The sequence below is a fragment of the Mesoplodon mirus genome, assembly GCF_964341445.2.
Source record: "Mesoplodon mirus genome assembly, chromosome: 16".
In the NCBI taxonomy this organism is placed as follows: domain Eukaryota; kingdom Metazoa; phylum Chordata; class Mammalia; order Artiodactyla; family Ziphiidae; genus Mesoplodon; species Mesoplodon mirus.
Genome location: NC_138992.1, coordinates 4,764,000 through 4,783,218, shown reverse-complemented (window position 1 = coordinate 4,783,218; position 19,219 = coordinate 4,764,000). Strand labels below are relative to the sequence as shown.

General features: G+C 45.2%; 1 protein-coding gene across 1 annotated transcript in view; it reads right to left on the bottom strand.

Moving 5' to 3' along the window:
• Window positions 1–6,090: 6,090 nt before the first annotated feature.
• The window catches only part of FAM135B (family with sequence similarity 135 member B), a gene marked incomplete at both ends in the record, with an annotated part of 167,052 nt that continues 153,923 nt past the window's right edge, over window positions 6,091–19,219 (bottom strand). The window contains 6 exons of the mRNA XM_082600938.1: window positions 6,091–6,296; window positions 6,550–6,663; window positions 8,260–8,370; window positions 13,253–13,404; window positions 14,681–14,778; window positions 15,792–15,883. Of these exons, the coding sequence (XP_082457064.1) occupies window positions 6,091–6,296; window positions 6,550–6,663; window positions 8,260–8,370; window positions 13,253–13,404; window positions 14,681–14,778; window positions 15,792–15,883 (773 nt within the window). The remainder of the gene's footprint in view (window positions 6,297–6,549; window positions 6,664–8,259; window positions 8,371–13,252; window positions 13,405–14,680; window positions 14,779–15,791; window positions 15,884–19,219) is intronic.

Genomic DNA, 19,219 nt, shown 5'->3' with positions numbered 1-19,219 from the left:
ATTCAGAAGCTCAGAGGGTAAACGTAAGCGAATGTCAAACACTTTCTTTATGGGAATCAGTTACTGTGTATTGGATGAGGCACTAGAGAAGAAAACACAAACTTCCAAAGAACCAGCCCTCTTTGGTACTTACTTACTGAACCCTAACTCTGTGCCAGGCCATGAGATACACTGATAAATTAGACATGGTTCCTGATCTAAGGAGTACATGTGTGGGTAACCCCCCAGAACACAGGAATGAGATGGGAGTGGGTTCATGGAACCATGAGACAACTGAGCTCTGAGGGCAAGACCTGGAACTCAGATTCTTCCTGAAGCGGGAATCTACAGTCCGTGAACCACTGAAGGCAAGTTCACAACCGAGAGTACAAGGAATTGATTCCCAGATGAGTATGACCAGCCCTTCCAATGTGGGAAGAGCAGAAAGAGACAGGAGGTGTAGATGGAAGGCATGGTCTGGGGCAGCTTTGGAAGGAAAGGCATTGTGGTCTAGGGAAAAGTGGTTTTGGGCTAGTAGGAGAAAGAAGAACTTGAGACATAGGGACTGAGAAACACAGATGATCAACCAAGAAGCAGCAGGCCAGCCAATCCCAATCACCCCACTATGCTTAGGGACAGTGCTTTATAAAACCACCGTTGTCACTGAATGATGTCTTCCTTTGCCGTCTAATTTATAGGTTTTGTAGGTGCCTTGTACAGGAATATGTTACGAGAGAAAGCTCATAAGATTACAGTTTAGGAGATGAAGACTTGAACCCTGGCGTCGATTTTCACAGACCTGTGACTTTCGCAATTTATTAACTTCTCTGGGTTGGAGGAATTGTAGCAGGAAGGATAAAATGGAGGCACAGGGCTCAAAGCTTGACTCCACTATGGCTAAGCTGTGTGACCTTCGTCAAGTTACTTGACTTCCACCAACATCATCTGTATATTGTGAGTTTTAGAGATTAAATGAAATCATACACGCACAAGACTTAGCAAACCAAAGTTGAGCATTGTATGTTATTTCCATTCCTTTGCTCCCTCCCCTGTTAAAAATAAGATAAATGAGAGTCCAGGTTGGTTTTACCTCTAAAAATCTCTGAATCTGTGTTGAGTCCTGAAGTTTTGGGTTTGAGGATTATGTCTTACAGCCATATAATCCTAATCACATCTATGAAATGAAGACACACACATTCTCCACTTTATAATTTAGTTGTGAAAAGATCAACTGTAGGTAAATAACCTGGTTTAGATATAAACAGAGCGTGACCATCCATAGTTTACATCTGTTCTAGAAGCCCAGCTCTGTATAGTAAGGACATTCCTTTGTGTTACAGAAGGCACTGGGGTCCTTTTCCCTAAAATTAAAACCGGTTTTTAGAATTCAACACACTGAATAGTAAGGTGCATTGTTACCATTCAACATGAAAAGAAGCACACTGGGAGGATTTCAGCTTTTCTTTTCTAGATTTTCCACAGAGCTGTCTATTGTGACATCTCTAGCATTATGTGTAATAGGAAAGAGGTACCATGGAAAATAAAGCTTTAAAAACAAAAGGCAAAAGAGGAAGGGACACAGAAAGACTCAGGAAGGCACCTTGAAGGTTTAGAAAAATCTTCATGGGGGCAGCTCTTTATCTAAAAGAAGAAAGCATGCATGTCTGTGTGTACTATTGCCTGTAACGTCACCACAGCACTCTCTTACTTTGTCATACATAGATGAAGACCCACGTGGTTGGTGTTGGTTGTGTAGGTTGGAAGGACATAGCCCAGGATGCTAAATATCAGACAGAGCCTGAATGAAACAACCTATTGTTCCTCTTCCAATTCTGAGATTTCATTATTTTAATTTAAAAACTGACAGCTAGGGCTTCCCTGGTGGCGCAGTGGTTGAGTCCGCCTGCCAATGCAGTGGACGCGGGTTCGTGCCCCGGTCCGGGAAGATCCCACATGCTGCGGAGCCCAACCCATGGCCGCTGAGCCTGCGCGTCCGGAGCCTGTGCTCCGCAGAGGGAGAGGCCACAACAGTGAGAGGCCCGTGTACTGCAAAAAAAACCCAAACAAAACCAAACAAAAAAAAACTAACAGCTAAAAATAGAACACTAAGTTTTATGGTTGTCCCAGATCCTTTCAGTGTTTAGAAATATATGATGTATCTTAATATCTCTACAGTCTAGTACAATACCCAACACAAAATAGATTTTCATTAAAACATGGAAAGAAAAAGTGAATGAAAAAATAGGAGAAAAAAACTGATCCAGACGTTAGCACATGGTGCTTGGTTCTATAAATTAAAGAATGACATCATCCTTCCTAAAGATATTGGGATGGACACCTTGTAAGAATGGGGTAAGAAAGCACCATTCCTCTATGTGTTCATTGCCATGACCACTCTTCTTTTGTATACAACCTGTGCAACTGTACATGGCAGCCCTGGTTATTGCCAATGCTTAGAAGTAAACTCTGTGAAATCAAAGCAAACAGCATGGCCAAAAAAAAAAAAAAAAAAGACAAAAATTATCAATTACATTTGGGGGCTTATAAATACCTAAGAGCGTGCTTTCAATTCAATAACCCTGGAGAGAGATATGATGACAGGGGTGAACCTTGGTCTCCCACGGGACCCTCATTACCGAGTAGAAATTTTCCTACTAGTGTTAACAATGGAAATTTCCTCCTGATGGGAGAAGAAAATCCCCGCCTGGTGGCTGAGTTCTCACACCTCCTTTCTGTCACTCTCGTAAATGCCCAAACTGATTCTCCATCTGCCTGTCCAGTGCACAAAAGGCTCCCAGCTCTCTCTCACCTTCAACCTTTCACTTATTCTGTTCCCTCCCTGAGAGTCCCCACAACCCACCTTTCACCCAGCCAACTCTTCTTCAGCCTTGTGTCTGGGTTTAGATATCAAGTCTTCCACGAGGACCTTCCGGACTGCACGCCATGCCACATCTGCAGCATAGGTTGGATGTCCCTCCTCTGGGCCCCATCAGATCCCTGCCGCCTCAATGGTGACCACCTGCTCTAACTTCCCATTTGACTGGCTGTGTTCCTTGCTAAACCATGAACTACTGAATCTTACCAATACATTTCCAGCACACAGTAAGCCCTTGATATGTATTTGTTGAATGAATGAATGAATTGATGAACGTGCATTTGGTGGCAACAGGCTGTGCAAGGTAAGCGTCTCATTTTCCAGGTCTCCCTTTCAAAGCCTCATTCCCAGCTTTCTCCAGGCAATGAAGACTGGGCTTCTAGAATCACCTTCATCCTGCCTGGGCCTCATCAAAGCCCTCATTACATCGTGTTGTAATGACAAGACCGGATCTTCCTCATGCTCTTTGAGAGCCGGGACTCTGCATTTGACCCTGTGCTCTCACCTGGCACAGACACAAGTGGCTCAGTCAATACCTGTGGACTCTAGAAACTAACAGGAATCTATTCTGTCCACCTTCTCCCCAGGTGCACAACACTTCAGCTGATTTCGACCTGCCATGGAGGTATTTACTTTGCCCCAAGGTCACTGTAGATTTACATCTGCTTCTCTGGGTGTATCTGGCGCATGAACAACAAATTCCAGCTCATCTCAATATTACTCATTTTTACTTCTAACTAGTTCTGAGAAACTTAACAAATCATCAAAACAAAACAACAGAAAGTCTGCTGAGGATGAAGACCTATTATTATCTTGGCAGGCATTTTGTTATAATTTTATAGTCAATAATAGGATGTCCCTGTTTTACATTTTAGGTATATATTTTTATGTATATATATATATATATACATTATATATCTATACTTCAATAGAAAGAGACATAAAAAAGCCTTTTCAAATGAGGCATGACACGCAACACTGGACACTCTTATTTACAATATAGAGATGTACTTTCTGCACAATTACAATAGATGCTCAGAGGCCAGAGAGGGTTTACAAAGACAGCAGAGCACCCCTATAAAAGAGAGGTGCACCATGCAGCTGGACGTTTATTGCCATTAGTTCTATGTCCAGACAGCATACTCAAGTTAAAAATGGCATCTGGTTATTGGAAAAGACGATGATCATTGATTCACCCTGGCTCCATAACCGCTGGCTGTATGGTCTTTCAAATGACCAGGGAATGACAAACTTTGCTGATGGGCATTGGGAACACAAAAATGAAACGCTCACCGGAGGGGCAGGGCTCCTCATTAGGCCAAAAAGGAGAAGCTGCTACAAACGTATGGTCCTGCACTGAGCTTGGGCACTTATCTGGACCAAGAAACACAACATCACAGGCTGCATTGCAGGAAGCATATTCCCTCTGGGTTATAGAGCAGACTGGTCTTGTTCACAAGTAACCAGAGTCTATGCCCATCGGGAACCTGGAAAAGTACCGAGTGGGAGAGTGACCAGAGGACTTACTGATCCCATACGTGTTAAGACCAAGATACACTGAAAGTTTGAAGAAGACCCACAGAAACCCTACATCCATTGTGTGGGAGTCTGTCTTTCAACTCCCTCCCCACCTTTTCCTTTCTTAAGGAATGCATAAGTCTGCTCTCCTGCAAAGCTGTCCACCTGGACTTGATCCCCATGGTCTACTTTGTTTTCCAAAGTCACATTGCTAATATGCAAGGAACTAAAATTCTCAGATGAGTCTAGAATCACTTGGCTTATTACCATGGCATTGGTGGTCATCACCAAGGTTCGGGTCCAGGGGCTGGGACCACGAATCTGGTCCTAGATGAGTTTCCACATTTTTAGAAGCAAATTTTGCAGAAGCAGGAGTTTTTGCCTCTGGAAGATCGGTCTCCCATGTTAGTTATCCCTATGGTCTTGGGTCATGCATTCCTTCCGTACAACTGATTCTCTAGTCTTCCTTTAACTCATAGAGTGTAGTCAGTCTTTGGGACCATATTAAACACCCTGGTAATTTTCCCAACTTCCCCTCAAGTCACTTACCAATAACAATTTAAGGTGAGTCCTCGATCTGGCGGTTGTTCTCATCTCTGATCTCACGTTTGTCCCTGTTGTCTCTTGGTTTGTATCAGTGGTGACCTTTCCTAGCCCTTTATTTTCCTAAGGCAAGAAGACATTTCTAGTGAAAGATAACCAGCACCCTTCTTAGAGCTCCCCTGAGGTTTTAAATCCAGCACTCCTCCAGTTAGATGTCTTTCCCCTTCCACGGAGAGGAGAAGCAGCTGGCCATATGAATAGTTTTAATTTTTTGCAAGTGCATCAAATGCTAACATAGCATTTCTTTGGAAGTATATCAGCAGGAGCTTCACACATGTGCATTCAACTCAGTGCCCCCTTCTGCTAGGTTTAGTCTCAGTCAATTTTCCCTACCACAGACAGAGATTTCAGCAATCATGAAAGTAATGTGCGGACCAAGGCTACACATAGAAAAAATCTGGAGAAGTAGGCAGAGCAGCCAGTTCACCAGTTACTTTTTCTCTGCAACAAACCTGCATTTACCGATAGCATCACCTGCCTCTCCCCATACCTCAAATCACCCCACCCACTGCTGTTATGAAATAAAATTGGTGTTTACAAAGCATTCCTTTGTCCCTTGTTGAGAAAACATGAGGAGAGAATGAGAATATGGGCATCACGTGGTCTTGAACAAGTGGCACATTTGAATCTATTAAGGATTGTATTTACACAGATATGTTCCACTTCTGCACAGAGGTTAACCTGAGTTCTGAAATGCTTGTGTGTATCAAAAATGATAAAGCTATGAACTAGTCACACACCGAACAAATCTAGTTACGTTGGAGTGATCTCTCTGTGAGCCAGTGGTAGTTAAGCAGGTGGGCTCACCAACTCCAAGTATTGTGTTTCTTTATTTTCTTGGAATTTTCCTAGAAAGCATCTTGAACGAGACTCCAGGTGGCTAGACAGGTTCGGGCAAAGTCTGTTGTCTTTTACACTATTGGTTCAGCTTTCCCACATCTCCAAAATGGAAGCACCTCGAATGTCTGGTCCTACCCCACCCTCCATCCCTCAGCGCCTTCCTCTCTGAGCTCCAGCCTGGAATGACAGAGGTCTGTAAAAGGATGTCTCAGCCAGAGCTCTTACGGATCTTCAACGTTTCTGGTGAGCTCTCCAAGGCCGCTCCCTCGAAGCCGCTACTTGAAGTAGTTGAGTCCTGCGACCAAGAAGAACTTCTCCAGGAAGAGCTCGGAGTCCAGTACAGCGATGTGAGCTGCTCGGCCAATCAGGGTGTTGGCAGTGCTGGGCAAGGCATGGAACACGTTGTGTCGAATCAAAGTGCAGTCCTTGGCGTCCACCAGAGGGCGGAGAAGGTTGTCGATCATCTCCGCGAAAACGGGTCCTGCAAGGGGGGAAGGCGGATAGGAGATGGGGGCAGAACTCAGCAGCAGAATCTAGAGAAAAATGCTGGGTGTGTGTCGGGCTGCTAGTCCTGAGCAGAACAGCTGATGTGCCCTAGTGGGTACAGCACCTTCATGATTTCCTTCTGCTTTTAAATCAGAAAGTCACTGAAACAAAGGAGGAGGAGAAGGAGGAGAATAGGAAAGAAAAGAAAAGAGAAAAGAAAAGAAAAAAGGAAAAGGAATGTGGCTCACCTGTGTGTCTGTCTTTGAGGGCAGTTTTACACATCTCGATCCTGGCTGAATGAAATGGCACATAGCGGTCTTGGGGAGAAGCAACCAGCACAACATTTTTAAAATACTGCAGACCTGCAATAAGCCAGATGGGTGCTTTTTACCCAGGTAGTTTCATCTTAGTCTCTGCTTTGCATACATTTTACAAACTTGCCCCAAAGAGAGGAAAAGGGAGAAGACACCAGACACACTGGCTGAGTCACTGCATAAGGACCTTCTGGGCTGGGAGGTTGAAAGAGGGAAGGTGATGGCTTTGTCCTCATCAGCCACGGAAGTTAAGGAGACACATAGCTCACTACTCTGAACAGTGAGAGATAAACAACACGGAAGTAACAGAAATGCCCTTCTGGGCTGGGAATACTGGGGAGTCCATGAGGAAGTAAATCTAGTATTTTGCTCGTCGTCAACCCCATGGCTCCCTTCGTTCCAGCCTCGGTCATGTCACCTGCTTGAGGAAATCAACCTCTGACCTCATGTCCCTGCAGGTAGCTTCACCTCCCTGGAATCAGCCTCACACTGAGGCAGAGGGATCTTTGAAATTAAGCATCACAGCCTATTCTTTCAGTCCCCAGAGCCCATCAGGGATCTCCAGGTGCTGCAGTGCTCCGCCCAGGTTCTCCACCGGCCTGCTCTCAGCCCAGGGACCCTGCGGGGGACGCCTTCACTGACATGAGTCTTCTCATCCAAGATCACAGCCCAAGACCATAATACACTGGGGACTGGCTGGACTCAGTGACCGGCAGATACGGGGCAGGGGGTATAAAGACCAGCCCTTTGCCCTCCGTCAGGATACCTCTGTAGGGCCAGCCCAGCTCCCAAGCTCCCAGAGGGTGCGGCCCGCTGAGATGTCTGAGGCGACCACATTGTGGTCCAACTGCCCTGCTGCCCAAGCCTCCTTCCTCACTTCCCCATGGGGGGATAACCCTCAACATAGCACACAGAGACACACGTGGGTAAGGAACTTGACCAAGGTTATCATCAGCCCAGGGCTATGCTGGACTCACATTCGAGGAGACAGAGATATCATCAGAGTCAGTGTTTATAAATTAATGGAAGATTGTGGACCATGAGGCAGACCCTGGGCCAGGCCGGCTTGCTCAGCAGGACTGAACGGGACAGTCGGGCAGCCTCTCTGCTCTCTCCACGGACACGAGGTCACTGCTGTGCTCTGTTCACTCCCATGGCAGGTAGGATCTTCGACATCTATGTGTGCTTCCTCATTACGGAGTGCAGGTGAAGGTGTGATCTCAGGCCTGCGAGAGGGACCCCCATCTCCCCTTGCACTGCCAACAGAAATGGACAGTGTCCACCTGCCCTTTTTGTAGGTGGATCTGCACCTGGCTGAAAGAGCTGGGAGTTGGCACATAGACCTTGGGGCCTGTGCAGTTAGGACATTAAAGGCTTGGTGGGCAGTGGTGGTTACAGCTCTGCTGTAGAGATGACACTGCACACACATCCTCAGGCCATGGGAGGAGACGGTCCAGGGGAAGCTGAGTTCTTGGGTAGCTGTTGGCCTCTCCATGAGTTGAGGAGACTGTGTAACAATGCAGCTCATGATGACATCCTTCTGTGAGTGAGTCAAAGTAGCCTTGACTCTAATTTGGGTCTCAGGAGTTGGCTCTCCGTCTCTCACTCATCGCGGCCTCGGGGTCATGCAGGGGATCCACTCACCTGTTTTTTGGCTTAGCTGGTAAAGGAAACATTTGCGCAGATCAGCATTATCCCTGAAGGTCAGCTGCAAAAGGGACCCGGATTTCTTCAATTTCTGCATGAGCCACAAGCCTAGAAAGATGAAAACAAAGCAAAACCCACATCAAACACATCAAACAAAAAGAAAGCAAAAAAGAATGGGGGAAAGCTTAACATTAAACTGTGATTTGTTAGCTAACTTAAAAATGAGAGCGTGCTAGGCAATTTAACAAATCCTTGGGAAGTCAGAGGGACATCTGTATTCTTATGTACTGGTAGCGGGGATAGAAAATCTTATGAGACCGGCTTCAGGAGTCATGAAACTATCCAAACCCTTTGATTTTTCAGTCCCCTTCTATGAATCTAGCCTAAGGAAACTGTCCTAAGTACTGAAAGAAAGTATATAAGAATGCTCCTTACAGATCCATTTAGAATATCAAAAAGCCAAATTCAACCTATTTCGAAGTCTATCCATTTACTATGGTTATGCTGACACTAACATGGATGAGTATGAGTATTATGTCACAAGCACAAAGAAATGAATTTGATAAAAATGCAAGGAAGATGGTGGTGTGGGAAGACGGAGAGTTAGCGTCTCCCCACAACTAGGGCACCTGTCGGCTGCTGGTGGGGGACTCTGACCCCCAAGGAGACGGAAGGCACCCTAGAGTGAACCAGTAGGACGTAGGGGGACCTAGTGGGGAGGAGAAGTGGAGGCCAGACAAGATCAGCGCTGCTGAGTCCAGGGAGCTCAGGAGAGGCAGGCGGGAGGGACTCTCCGGGAAGAGCGGGAGAGGAGCAGAGGGCGATTGCCTGGTCCACTGGGGCCGGGGAGCCTGCTGAGCTCCCAGGCCGATCCCCTGCCCTCCCAACCCCCTCTCGGCTTGCATGGGTCCTTGGGGGCAAAGGAGGGAGGCCAGGGAGATCAGGAGAGGCAGGTGGGAGGGGCCCTCCCTACCCACGCCCCAAGAAGCAGGAGAGGAAAGGAAGGTGTTTGCCCCACCCACTCGAGCCCAGGAAGCCTGCTAGGCTCCCAGGTGAGGTCCCCTGTCCTCTGACACCAGGGTTGGGGGCACACCTGGACCCCTTCTGTTCCTTGAGCATAAGCCCCACCCCCCACAGCCCCCAGGGCCTTTTCCAGCCCTGTTGGTCCTGAGCATTGGCCCCACCCACCGCCCGAACCCTTACTTAGGCCCCGCCCTCCACAGCCAAGGCCTTTACCCCCCACCCTTTTTTCCTTTCCCTCCTCCTCTTTTTTACTATTGTGGTACTGATGTACCTTCCCATTGTTGATTCATCTATATTTTTATTTTTACATTCCTTCTGACATATCTGTTAGTTTCCTCGTCTAATTTTATTTTTTACTTTGTTTTTTTGGTTTTTTTGCCACCCAACGTGGCTTGCGGGATCTTGATTCATGAGCCCGGGGTCGGGGGGAAGCTCCTGTGGTGGGAGCTCCGAGTCTGAACCATGGGACTAACAGAGAACCTCAGATCCCAGGGAATATTCATTGGAGTGAGGTCTCACAGAGTTCCCCATCTCAGCACCAAGACCCAGCTCTACCCAATAGCCTACAAACTCCAATGTTGGAAGCCTCAGGCCAAACAACCAGTAAAACAGGAACACAATCCCACTCATAAAAAAAAAAAAATGAGATGGCAAAAAAATATGTCACAGATGAAGGAACAAGGTAAAAACCTGCAAGACCAAATAAATGAAGAGCAAATATGCAATCTACCTGAAAAAGAATTCAGAGTAATGATAGTAAAGATGATCCAGAATCTCGGAAATAGAATGGAAGCACGATTGAGAGAATACAAGAAATGTTTAACAAAGATCTAGAAGAACTAAAGAACAAACAAACAGAGATGAACAACACAATAACTGAAATGAAAAACATACTAAAAGAAATCAGTAACAGAATAACGGAGGCAGAAGAAGGAATAAGTGAGCTGGAAGACAAAATGGTGGAAATAACTGCCGAGGAGCAGAATAAAGAAAAAAGAATGAAAAGTATTGAAGACAATCTCAGAGACTTCTGGAATAACACACCAACATTCTAATTATAGGGGTCCCAGAAGAAGAAGAGAAAAAGAAAGGGTCTGAGAAAATATTTGAAGGGATTATAGTGGAAAAATTCCCTAACATGGGAAAGGAAATAGTCACCCAAGTGCAGGAAGCACAGAGAGTCCCATACAGGATAAACCCTAGGAGAATCACACCAAGACACATATTAATCAAACTAACAAAAATTAAATTCAAAGAAAAAATATTAAAAGCAGCAAGGGAAAAACAAAAAATAACATACAAAGGAATCCCCATAAAGTTATCAGCTGATCTTTCAGTGGAAACTCTGCAGGCCAGAAGGGAGTGGCAAGATATACTTAAAGTGATGAAAGAGAAAAATCTACAGCCAAGATTAGTCTACCCAGCAAGGATCTCATTCAGATTCAATGGAGAAGTCAAAAGCTTTTCAGACAAACAAAAGCTAAGAGAATTCAGCACCACCAAACCAACTTTACTAAAAATGCTAAAGAAACTTCTCTAAGCGGGAAACACAAGAGAAGAAAAAGACCCACAAAAACAAACCCAAAACAATTAAGAAAATGGCAATAGGAACATACATATCGATAATAACCTTGAATGTAAATGGATTAAATGCTCCAACCAAAAGACACAGACTGGCTGAATGCATACAAAAACAAGACTCATATATATGCTGGCTACCGAATGTAAAATAGTTGGCTGGTGGGAAGCAGCAGCATAGCACAGGGAGATCTGCTCAGTGCTTTGCGATGACCTAGAGGGGTGTGATAAGGAGGGTGGGAGGGAGGCTCAAGAGGGAGGGGATATGGGGACATGTGTATGCATATGGCTGATCTGCTTTGTTGTGCAACAGAAGCTAACACTGTATTGTGAAGCAATTACACTCCAATAAAGATCTATTAAAAAATGCAAGGAAATAAAACAAGACATGGGGTCTATATATATTATGATTACTGCCATGTAAATGTGCATGCATGCAAAGATAAGGAGAGTGAACCATACAAAATCACTCTAGCTATGCTAGATTGGAAGGATTATTGGTAATGTCTCATTTTTCAACTCTATAGTGTTGCAAAATTACTTTATTGTTGTGAAAAAATGTGGTTCAAATCATTTGTTTCTGTTCAAAAATGGCTTCCTTGGTTTGTGAGGAAAGACAGCTTGACAGGGGAAAGGACTTCCATTTGTTATGTATCGTGTGTCAGATAACTCATGTTCCCAATTGATGTCCTACAATAACAAAAAGCAAACAAATCTGACCCACCTCCTGTGAGGAAAACAAGCAGCCCAGTCTGCCCTGAGTGCCGGTCAGGTATAGGGGAGCAGTGGCAGAGCTGGGAGATAGGCATGGAGGGGAAGCTTATTGGGGTGACCCCCAATAACACAAAATGGATTCGGGCAGTCAGGAACTACTGAACTCCTTGTTAGGAATATAATTTAATAAACTGTTCATGAGTATACAAACCCCAGTGACCTATAATACTTGGGCTGTCTACGTCAAATCATGTCACTTCCACAGATGCCGCCCCATTAGTCGTATCTATATGGTCTACAGGGTAGCTCTAGCACCACCACGTCACACAAGGCTCTTCATCATCACCAGGCTCTTGCTGACACTGCCATGGTCACTCTGCATCTGCAGGTTGCCCTGTGTTTCTGTCACAGAGAACCACCTGTGGTTTCCTGATTACATCGAGCTCTAGGTTATTAAATACACTATTTCTTCTGCACAGAAAACTCGTCTTACCATTCGCTGTCTTGGAAATTCTGCTCATCTTCCAAGATTCATGGAGTCTCACTGCTTCACCCTCCATGATGTCCCTCCCTTACAACAGAGGAAACTGTGAGAGCCTTGGAGCTGTGGCTGTGTGGTCATCCCAGGAAAAAGCTTTGAATCCGGCTATAGGTCACCTTCTATACATGATAACTCCTTTTTTCCTTCTCCTGTTTAATCCTCAACAATTCTATGGCACACACGTTCACACCCACATGCACACCCCCATATATGTATATATATATAATGTACATGTTTATAGACATATATAAACACATACACACACATATACACACATATATAAAATATATGTTTACAGATAGGCATATGTATATATATACATACACACACATCATGCATGTATCCATACTTATATACAAACATATACACATTCGCTTCATTTTACCAATAAGGAAACTAAGTAGCACAGAGATGAAATGTCTTGGTCAGAGTCTTCCTCGAGTGCCTGGGTTAGAACTTAACCATAAGCTTGTCATGGAAGTGACATGATTCAAAGCCCACTGCTATAGGCTGAATGTTTGTTTCCCCAAAATCCATATGCTGAAAACTAAACTCCTCCGTGTGACGGTATTTGAAGGTGTGGTCTTTGGAAGGTGATTAGGTCATGAGGATTGGACCCTCGTGAATGGGATTAGTGACCTTATAAAAGAGACCCCAGGGGCTCCCTTGACCTTTCTACCATGTGAGCACACAGTGTGAAGACGGCCGTCTGTGAACCAGGAAGCGGGACCTCACCCGATACCAAATCTGCCAGTGCTTTGATCTTGGGCTTTCCAGCCTCCAGAAGCGTGGGAAATAAGTGTCTGTTATTTATAAATCCCCGCTTACCCAGTCTACGACAATTTGTTACAACAGCTTGAATGCACAGACACCCACGCTCTCTCTTCCCCACCACTATTTATTTTTATTCACAGAAAACTGAAGCAGAAGAGACCTTGCGAAACATCTTGTCTGATCTCATTCAGCTCACAAACAAAATAACGTCTTTCTGAGCCCAGGTCTCCTTCCACCATCTCACGCTTTGAAGAGGTTCCAAAGCCACAGGTTCCATCAAGAAGAGCGTCTGTCTCTGGTTCCCCCTCCCCTGGGTCCTGGATGAACTTTGAGGAATGATGAGGCCGGGGAGAGTCTTACCTGTACTGACCAGGGTGCTGTTGTTGTACAGGGTCCCCAGGTGCGGCCCGGACAGCGACAGGAAGGTGTGGAGTTTGTTGAGGTAATACCGGAACCGGGGCCGCGTTAGGACCGATCGGATGATGATGTTGCCCAGAGAATGGCCAATGAAGCTGTTGAGAGACAGAAGGGGTCCACGTGAGTGACAGCAGGAGGCTGGCTGCCAGGAAAGTGCTGCACCAGGAGCACCAAGGGGTTAGCCACCCTCCTCCTCCCATGGGATTTAGGGGAACAAGCAGGGAGAAGGGGGGCCGCTAATTCATCCCCATCGGGTTTCTAACCGCTGGCCACATGAAGCCCGAGGTGGGGCCTTTGTGAATGGAAGCTCTGAGCCCAGTGTGCTCAGAAGAGAAGTGTGGGCATCTTGGTGTCATTAGAGCACCCTCCTCCCCCAAGTTCTGGTCTCTACAGCTCCCTCAGTGCACCGGGGGGTTCTTTCTGAAATTCACACTGGAGCATTGAACCCTCCCGGTCATTCACAGGGTACACTCCCAGCTCCGTAGTCTGGCTTACGAGGCCGTTCATGTCCCGATTTCTGCCTGCCTCTCCACGTTTACTCATCCCTTGTTCACTCAGGACAGTTAGTGAGTCGCCTGCTTTCGGCCCATAGCACATGCTGTGCCCCAGCCGCACTGCTGCTCAAAGATCTATGGGTTCGAGACACCATCACTTTCAAGTCAAATGACTATTTATCAAAATCCTATCATATGATATATTGTATTAGCTCCCTAGCTCTTCGGGTGTGCGTCCTTTTGTTTTTACCTAACTCTGTAGGCCTCTGACACCTCATCTGTTGAATAAAGAAGTGGTATCTTAGAGGCCTAAATGGGGTCATGGATGTTGAGGGCTCACCACTATGTCCACATCTGCAAGTGGCCGAGAAGCACAAGCTACTGACTCTCACCTTAACCATCTCAATATTTACACCAAGTTGCCTGTTCCAGTGGAAGAACACACGTAGCACTGATTGAAACCCTTTTACGGGGCAGGCGATGCATCCCCTCAGGGCTGGTCCCACTTAACAGATGGGGAAACCGAGGCTCAGAGATGTAGAGAGCTTGTAAAAGGTTATGTGGTAGAATCCGGACACAAACTTGTGAGTGTTAGAAGAACGAGAATTTAAAACCTAGGATATTTGTTTAAGTCCAATTCTCCTTCTACGGAGCTACACGGTGTTTATTCTCCTGCACACCTGCTATGACAGATATGGGTGTGTCAAGCAGCCCTGGTACCCACTTCTGTTCGGAAAGTAATCTACCCCCCTTAAAGGTCCCAAGTTAACTTATCCCAGACCAGTATACAGACGGCATCATGCTGAACTTGTACACAGCAAACACGTAAAAATGGCACCCCTCCCCCCAGCATTAACTACCTGTGGTTTCCTTTTACCTAATTCGCGATATGGAGAGGTTGTACAGCTGGATGTGCTGAATGATTTCATCCAGTAACCGGTCGGTCATGGTATCAAAATCTGCAAACGTGTCCATCTGGAAGGAGAGAGAGGGAACGGGTATTGGGGAGGGCGTGGTGCCAGGCCGGGCCCCATGCACAAGCCCATCTTCCTCCTCCACTAAACACCACTGTGCGTCCTGGGGGTATGACCACTCCTGACATTAGGGTGCAAATCAGTATTCGACAATCAGAAAAGGAGCCCCCGATTGGGGGTCTCCAGGTCAGGCTGTGGGTTCCCTCTTTGTGAGGCGACAATGGTGTCAACACTTCACAGAACGGTTGGGAAAAGTAAATGAAGACACAGACGCCAACTGCTCAGAGCATCGTAGATGCTCAAAGCGATCCTCCTTCCTCCTCCTCACATTTATACCCCATGCACCCAAGTGCATGCCTTGTATAGAGCAGGTGTCAAAGAAAAGGCAACAGGACGGACCACTAAGAGAGGAGGAATGAGACTGTCCCTTCCAGTGTTTGCTTGTTGATTATTCTCTGTACGAGTCCCATTGTCAGTGGTCATGGGGCCCTTTAGATCAGGAGTGCTACACCTCCAAAGAATACTCAGCCTCATCCATCTCAAGTCCCATGGACTGGGACTCAGTGCAACCCCACCTCTTGGCCATGGAATCTCTCAGTTCTCATCTACCTTGACATCCCCTTAAGGCTCCAGACCTGAAATGGCAAAGGCCCCCTAGTTTACCTCTGACTATGAAAAGGTCATAATCCAGTTCCACTGGTTACGTAGATGCCAGTGACAAACTCCTTCCCCAGTACAGACCCATGGATGCCCAATCATTATGTTCTGAGCTGTCACTCAACCTATGACCTGTGAGGTCAAAAGGCCCAGCCACCTGACTCTCATGTCCCCCCTTCTTACTATTTCCTCCTCCCAAAAGAAAATGAGCTCTCCAGACCTTCCAAGTGCCTGGCCAGTGTTCCTTGGTAAATCCCCTCCCATCCGTGTGGCCATAAACCATCACGGTGACTTTAGGAGGCTCATCTAAGACACGAATCATGGATTCTTTCGGTTCTGATGCTTTTGTTGTCATACCTGATTCTTTTCAGACATTAGGAAGTCCAGTTTTCCTCCAGGGAGCCCCAGTTCTATGAAAGTCTTTACCAGACGGAGGTCCGCACTGTTCCCTAAAAACGACAGATAACCCCACCACGGATCCACAATTAATCATACAACAGCCGACACACAAGGGATTTATTTCTTACTCCTTTCCGGTCCGCCTCCCATTTCCCGCTTTTTCAATAAGTTGATAATAAAAACAACTAAACATGTCCAATCCACGGGTCCCCGTGCTGCCCCTCCTCCTGTCCACACAGGGTCAGGGCCTTTCTGGTAGTCCTCCCTCAGTGGGATCATTCCCTGATCTATAAATATGTGGCTTGTGAACATTCTGTACACAGGAACGGTTGAAGGCACGCCGCCTCTCCCTTCTTTGACAGCCAATTCTGTTTACTCAGGACATTCTGCAAGTGGTGTCACTTAATGATGACACACTGATGTGGCACAATGTGATATCTACAAGTACCCTCTCAAGTCGCTTCCTTAATACAAGGACTAGTTCTGCCATTTACAGGTTGTCAGCAAGTAAGTCCCTCAAACAGGGGCACAGTTATGTACGACAGAGTAAGAATCACCCTTGGGAACCAGAGTCAGCAAGGGCAAGCTCCATGGGTACCATCTGCCAGAGTGACCATCAGGGCAGAGGAAGAAGATCTTGAGGACTTGAGGTCCTGCTGCCAACAGCAAAGACACAAGGAACACACAGAATGCATCCCTGAAGCGAAAATCATGTGGAAAATAGTTCTGATATAAGAGAATAAGCTTCGTGTTCAAGTATGGTTAGGGGTAAATTTCATGCAGGCCATGGGGTTCAGTGGTAGCTTAATGAATGTTTTAATCTATTCCTCAAAGGGATCCCTCCCGAGTTGAAAGTCCGAAGCTGCTTATGTGGCTATATAGGTGACCTACTTTACCATGTAACCATCCTTTCAAAGCAGCTGGGAAACGAGAAGTGATATCGTTGACTACCAATTTTATACCCTCCTTTATGAAACCACCAAGTGATTCAAAGGAGGATGAAAATGACACACAGAATATGGGAGAACTAAAGATGTTTGACAGACTCCTCCTAATTTTCAAGGATGACCCAATAGAAGGGTGACCCACGACAATGGCCCATCAGAGCCCATGCTCATACATGCAGGGCTACAGTTATAAAATACTCCCATTCTTTTAGAAAATGTTTCTATTTTGTACTAAGTTAAATTTTGTTCATTCCTTTCATTTCTGACAGTAAAAGTTTGCTCTTTGGTCCTGCTCTTGTTTAAAGCTACCTAATGGCATTCTAGGTCGTGGCCTTAATAAACATGTATCAAGTGTTTCTGTTTAGCAGAAGGAGTCTAAGGAAGAGATGACAATGGGCCCCCCTCCTTCAGCTGTTGAGCAACAGAAAACTTTCTGCAACTTAAAATTTTTTCAAAAAATATGATTTGATAATGTGTTCCACTGAGGACACTTACAAGAATACAAATCTTGGGCTCTGGGCACAATATGAAGAGTTGGGCAAATATCCATAACCATTACCAATTTCTTCAGTTCTCTGTTCATATCAATATAGCCTTGTAAGTGGAATGTAACCAATGGATCCTGTAAAACTCTGCAAAGTTTAAACATATGGACATTGAACTAGAGAAATCACCTTCAAAAGAAACGTGTGCTTTGTTATTGGTTGTCTTTTTTGATGATTTTATGCCCAAGTGACAATGCTGTGATTGGCGGCTCCGTTTTCTGACACAGCACAAATACTGGAGAAGCTGGCCTATCTTTATAGCATCCCTCTTCTCCCACTTGCAGGATAGAGTCTGTGGCCTGACCAGATTTCTTATTTTCACAAAGAGATTGAGAGGCTTATCTCATTTTAATTTAGTATCAGATAAGTAAGAGATGCACATGGGTCATGCAAGGCCATAGATCCTGTGTTAAAAATACACAAGCTGAGTGAGAACGTTATTCTTTGTCTTTCTGGAAGTCCTTCTGATTGGAAGCCCCAGTTAAAAACAAGCATGTTTTCAACAGCTTAATACTTTTGCAAAGAGAAAGTGAGTGTCAAGCTCAAAAACGTCTTCCGACAATGGCACATGTGAAACTTCAGCAAACTTATTTTGTTTATATTAATTATTTTTAGTATTACTCTGTGTGTGTAGCGTGTGAGTCTAGTATTTAATTTGTGGTGTGATTTGAAGTTTATTTTTTTTAATAAATAAACTCAAAAAGTATGCCCATTTCAGTACAAATTTTGAAATTATAGTACAAGGTACATGGGTAGAGTAAATAAGGGGAAAGGAATGTGTGAACAGGTGAAATTTACAAAGCACTGAAGTCAGTGCAGAGAGAGGAAAGCTCACCCGAAAGAAAACCCAGGGTTGAGAAAGACACAGTGGTGTGAAATGGTCCCTGTCCATGGAGATGGGAGTGAATTGGTGCAGCTGGAAGAGGGAAGAGCAGAAAGAGCAGGAAATGAGAATGAGGAGGATCAGACATAAAGAATATTTTATGCTGGGAATTTTCTAAGCTTTCTAAAATAGGAGTTCATTTTATTTTATTTTCTGAGAGCTACAAAGAGCTTCCATTCCAGTGATGGAATGGCCAGAGCTAGTAAGATTTTAAGAAGATGACTCAGGGATGTGGATGGAGGTTCAGGTTGGGGGAGAGACGAGCTTGTTGGTAAAAGGCAAAATGAAACCATGGGCTCTGGAGCCTGACAGATGGGTTTTAATCCTGACTCAACCGTATTAGCTGTGGGACCTCATACAAGTTACTTAGCTGCCCTCTTACTCAGTTTCCCCACTTATAAATGGGGGTGATAATAGCAGCTACTCTGCAGGGCTATTGTCAGGATCAACCACATTAATAAATGTTAAGTATCTAGAATGGTCCCTGGCCCCTGGTGAGTGATGTATACATTCTGGCCATCATCATAGTCATCATCATCATCATAGTCGTCATCGTCATCATCATCATCATCATCATCATCTGGAATGGATGATCTATCACTGGATTCTTTGACACTTCACTAAATAGACCTGTTGACTTAGCGTCCTGGCATGCAATGCATATAGCCAGGAGTTGATGCGGACAGTTAAATGCATGAGCCCCAAGAGTGAGGAAGATTAAGGATATTAACAAGAGCGTGTCATAGAAGTGAAGCCCATCACCATTCCCTATTTGGTCATCATAAGAAGAATGTGACCACCGGTTTTGCTCCTCATCACCACTGAAGCCCTAGAGGAGCCCTTTCACTCCTCTGACCCTTAGTTATACATTAGAATCCATATAAAGTGGATGTGACTTATTCATTCCATTCATTCCTTCATTGCATTAATTCATTCATTTGTGTATTTCATTAACTCAACATATTTTTTTGCCAGAGAGATCTTTTCTTTGAGAGCAAAGCCAGGCCATTT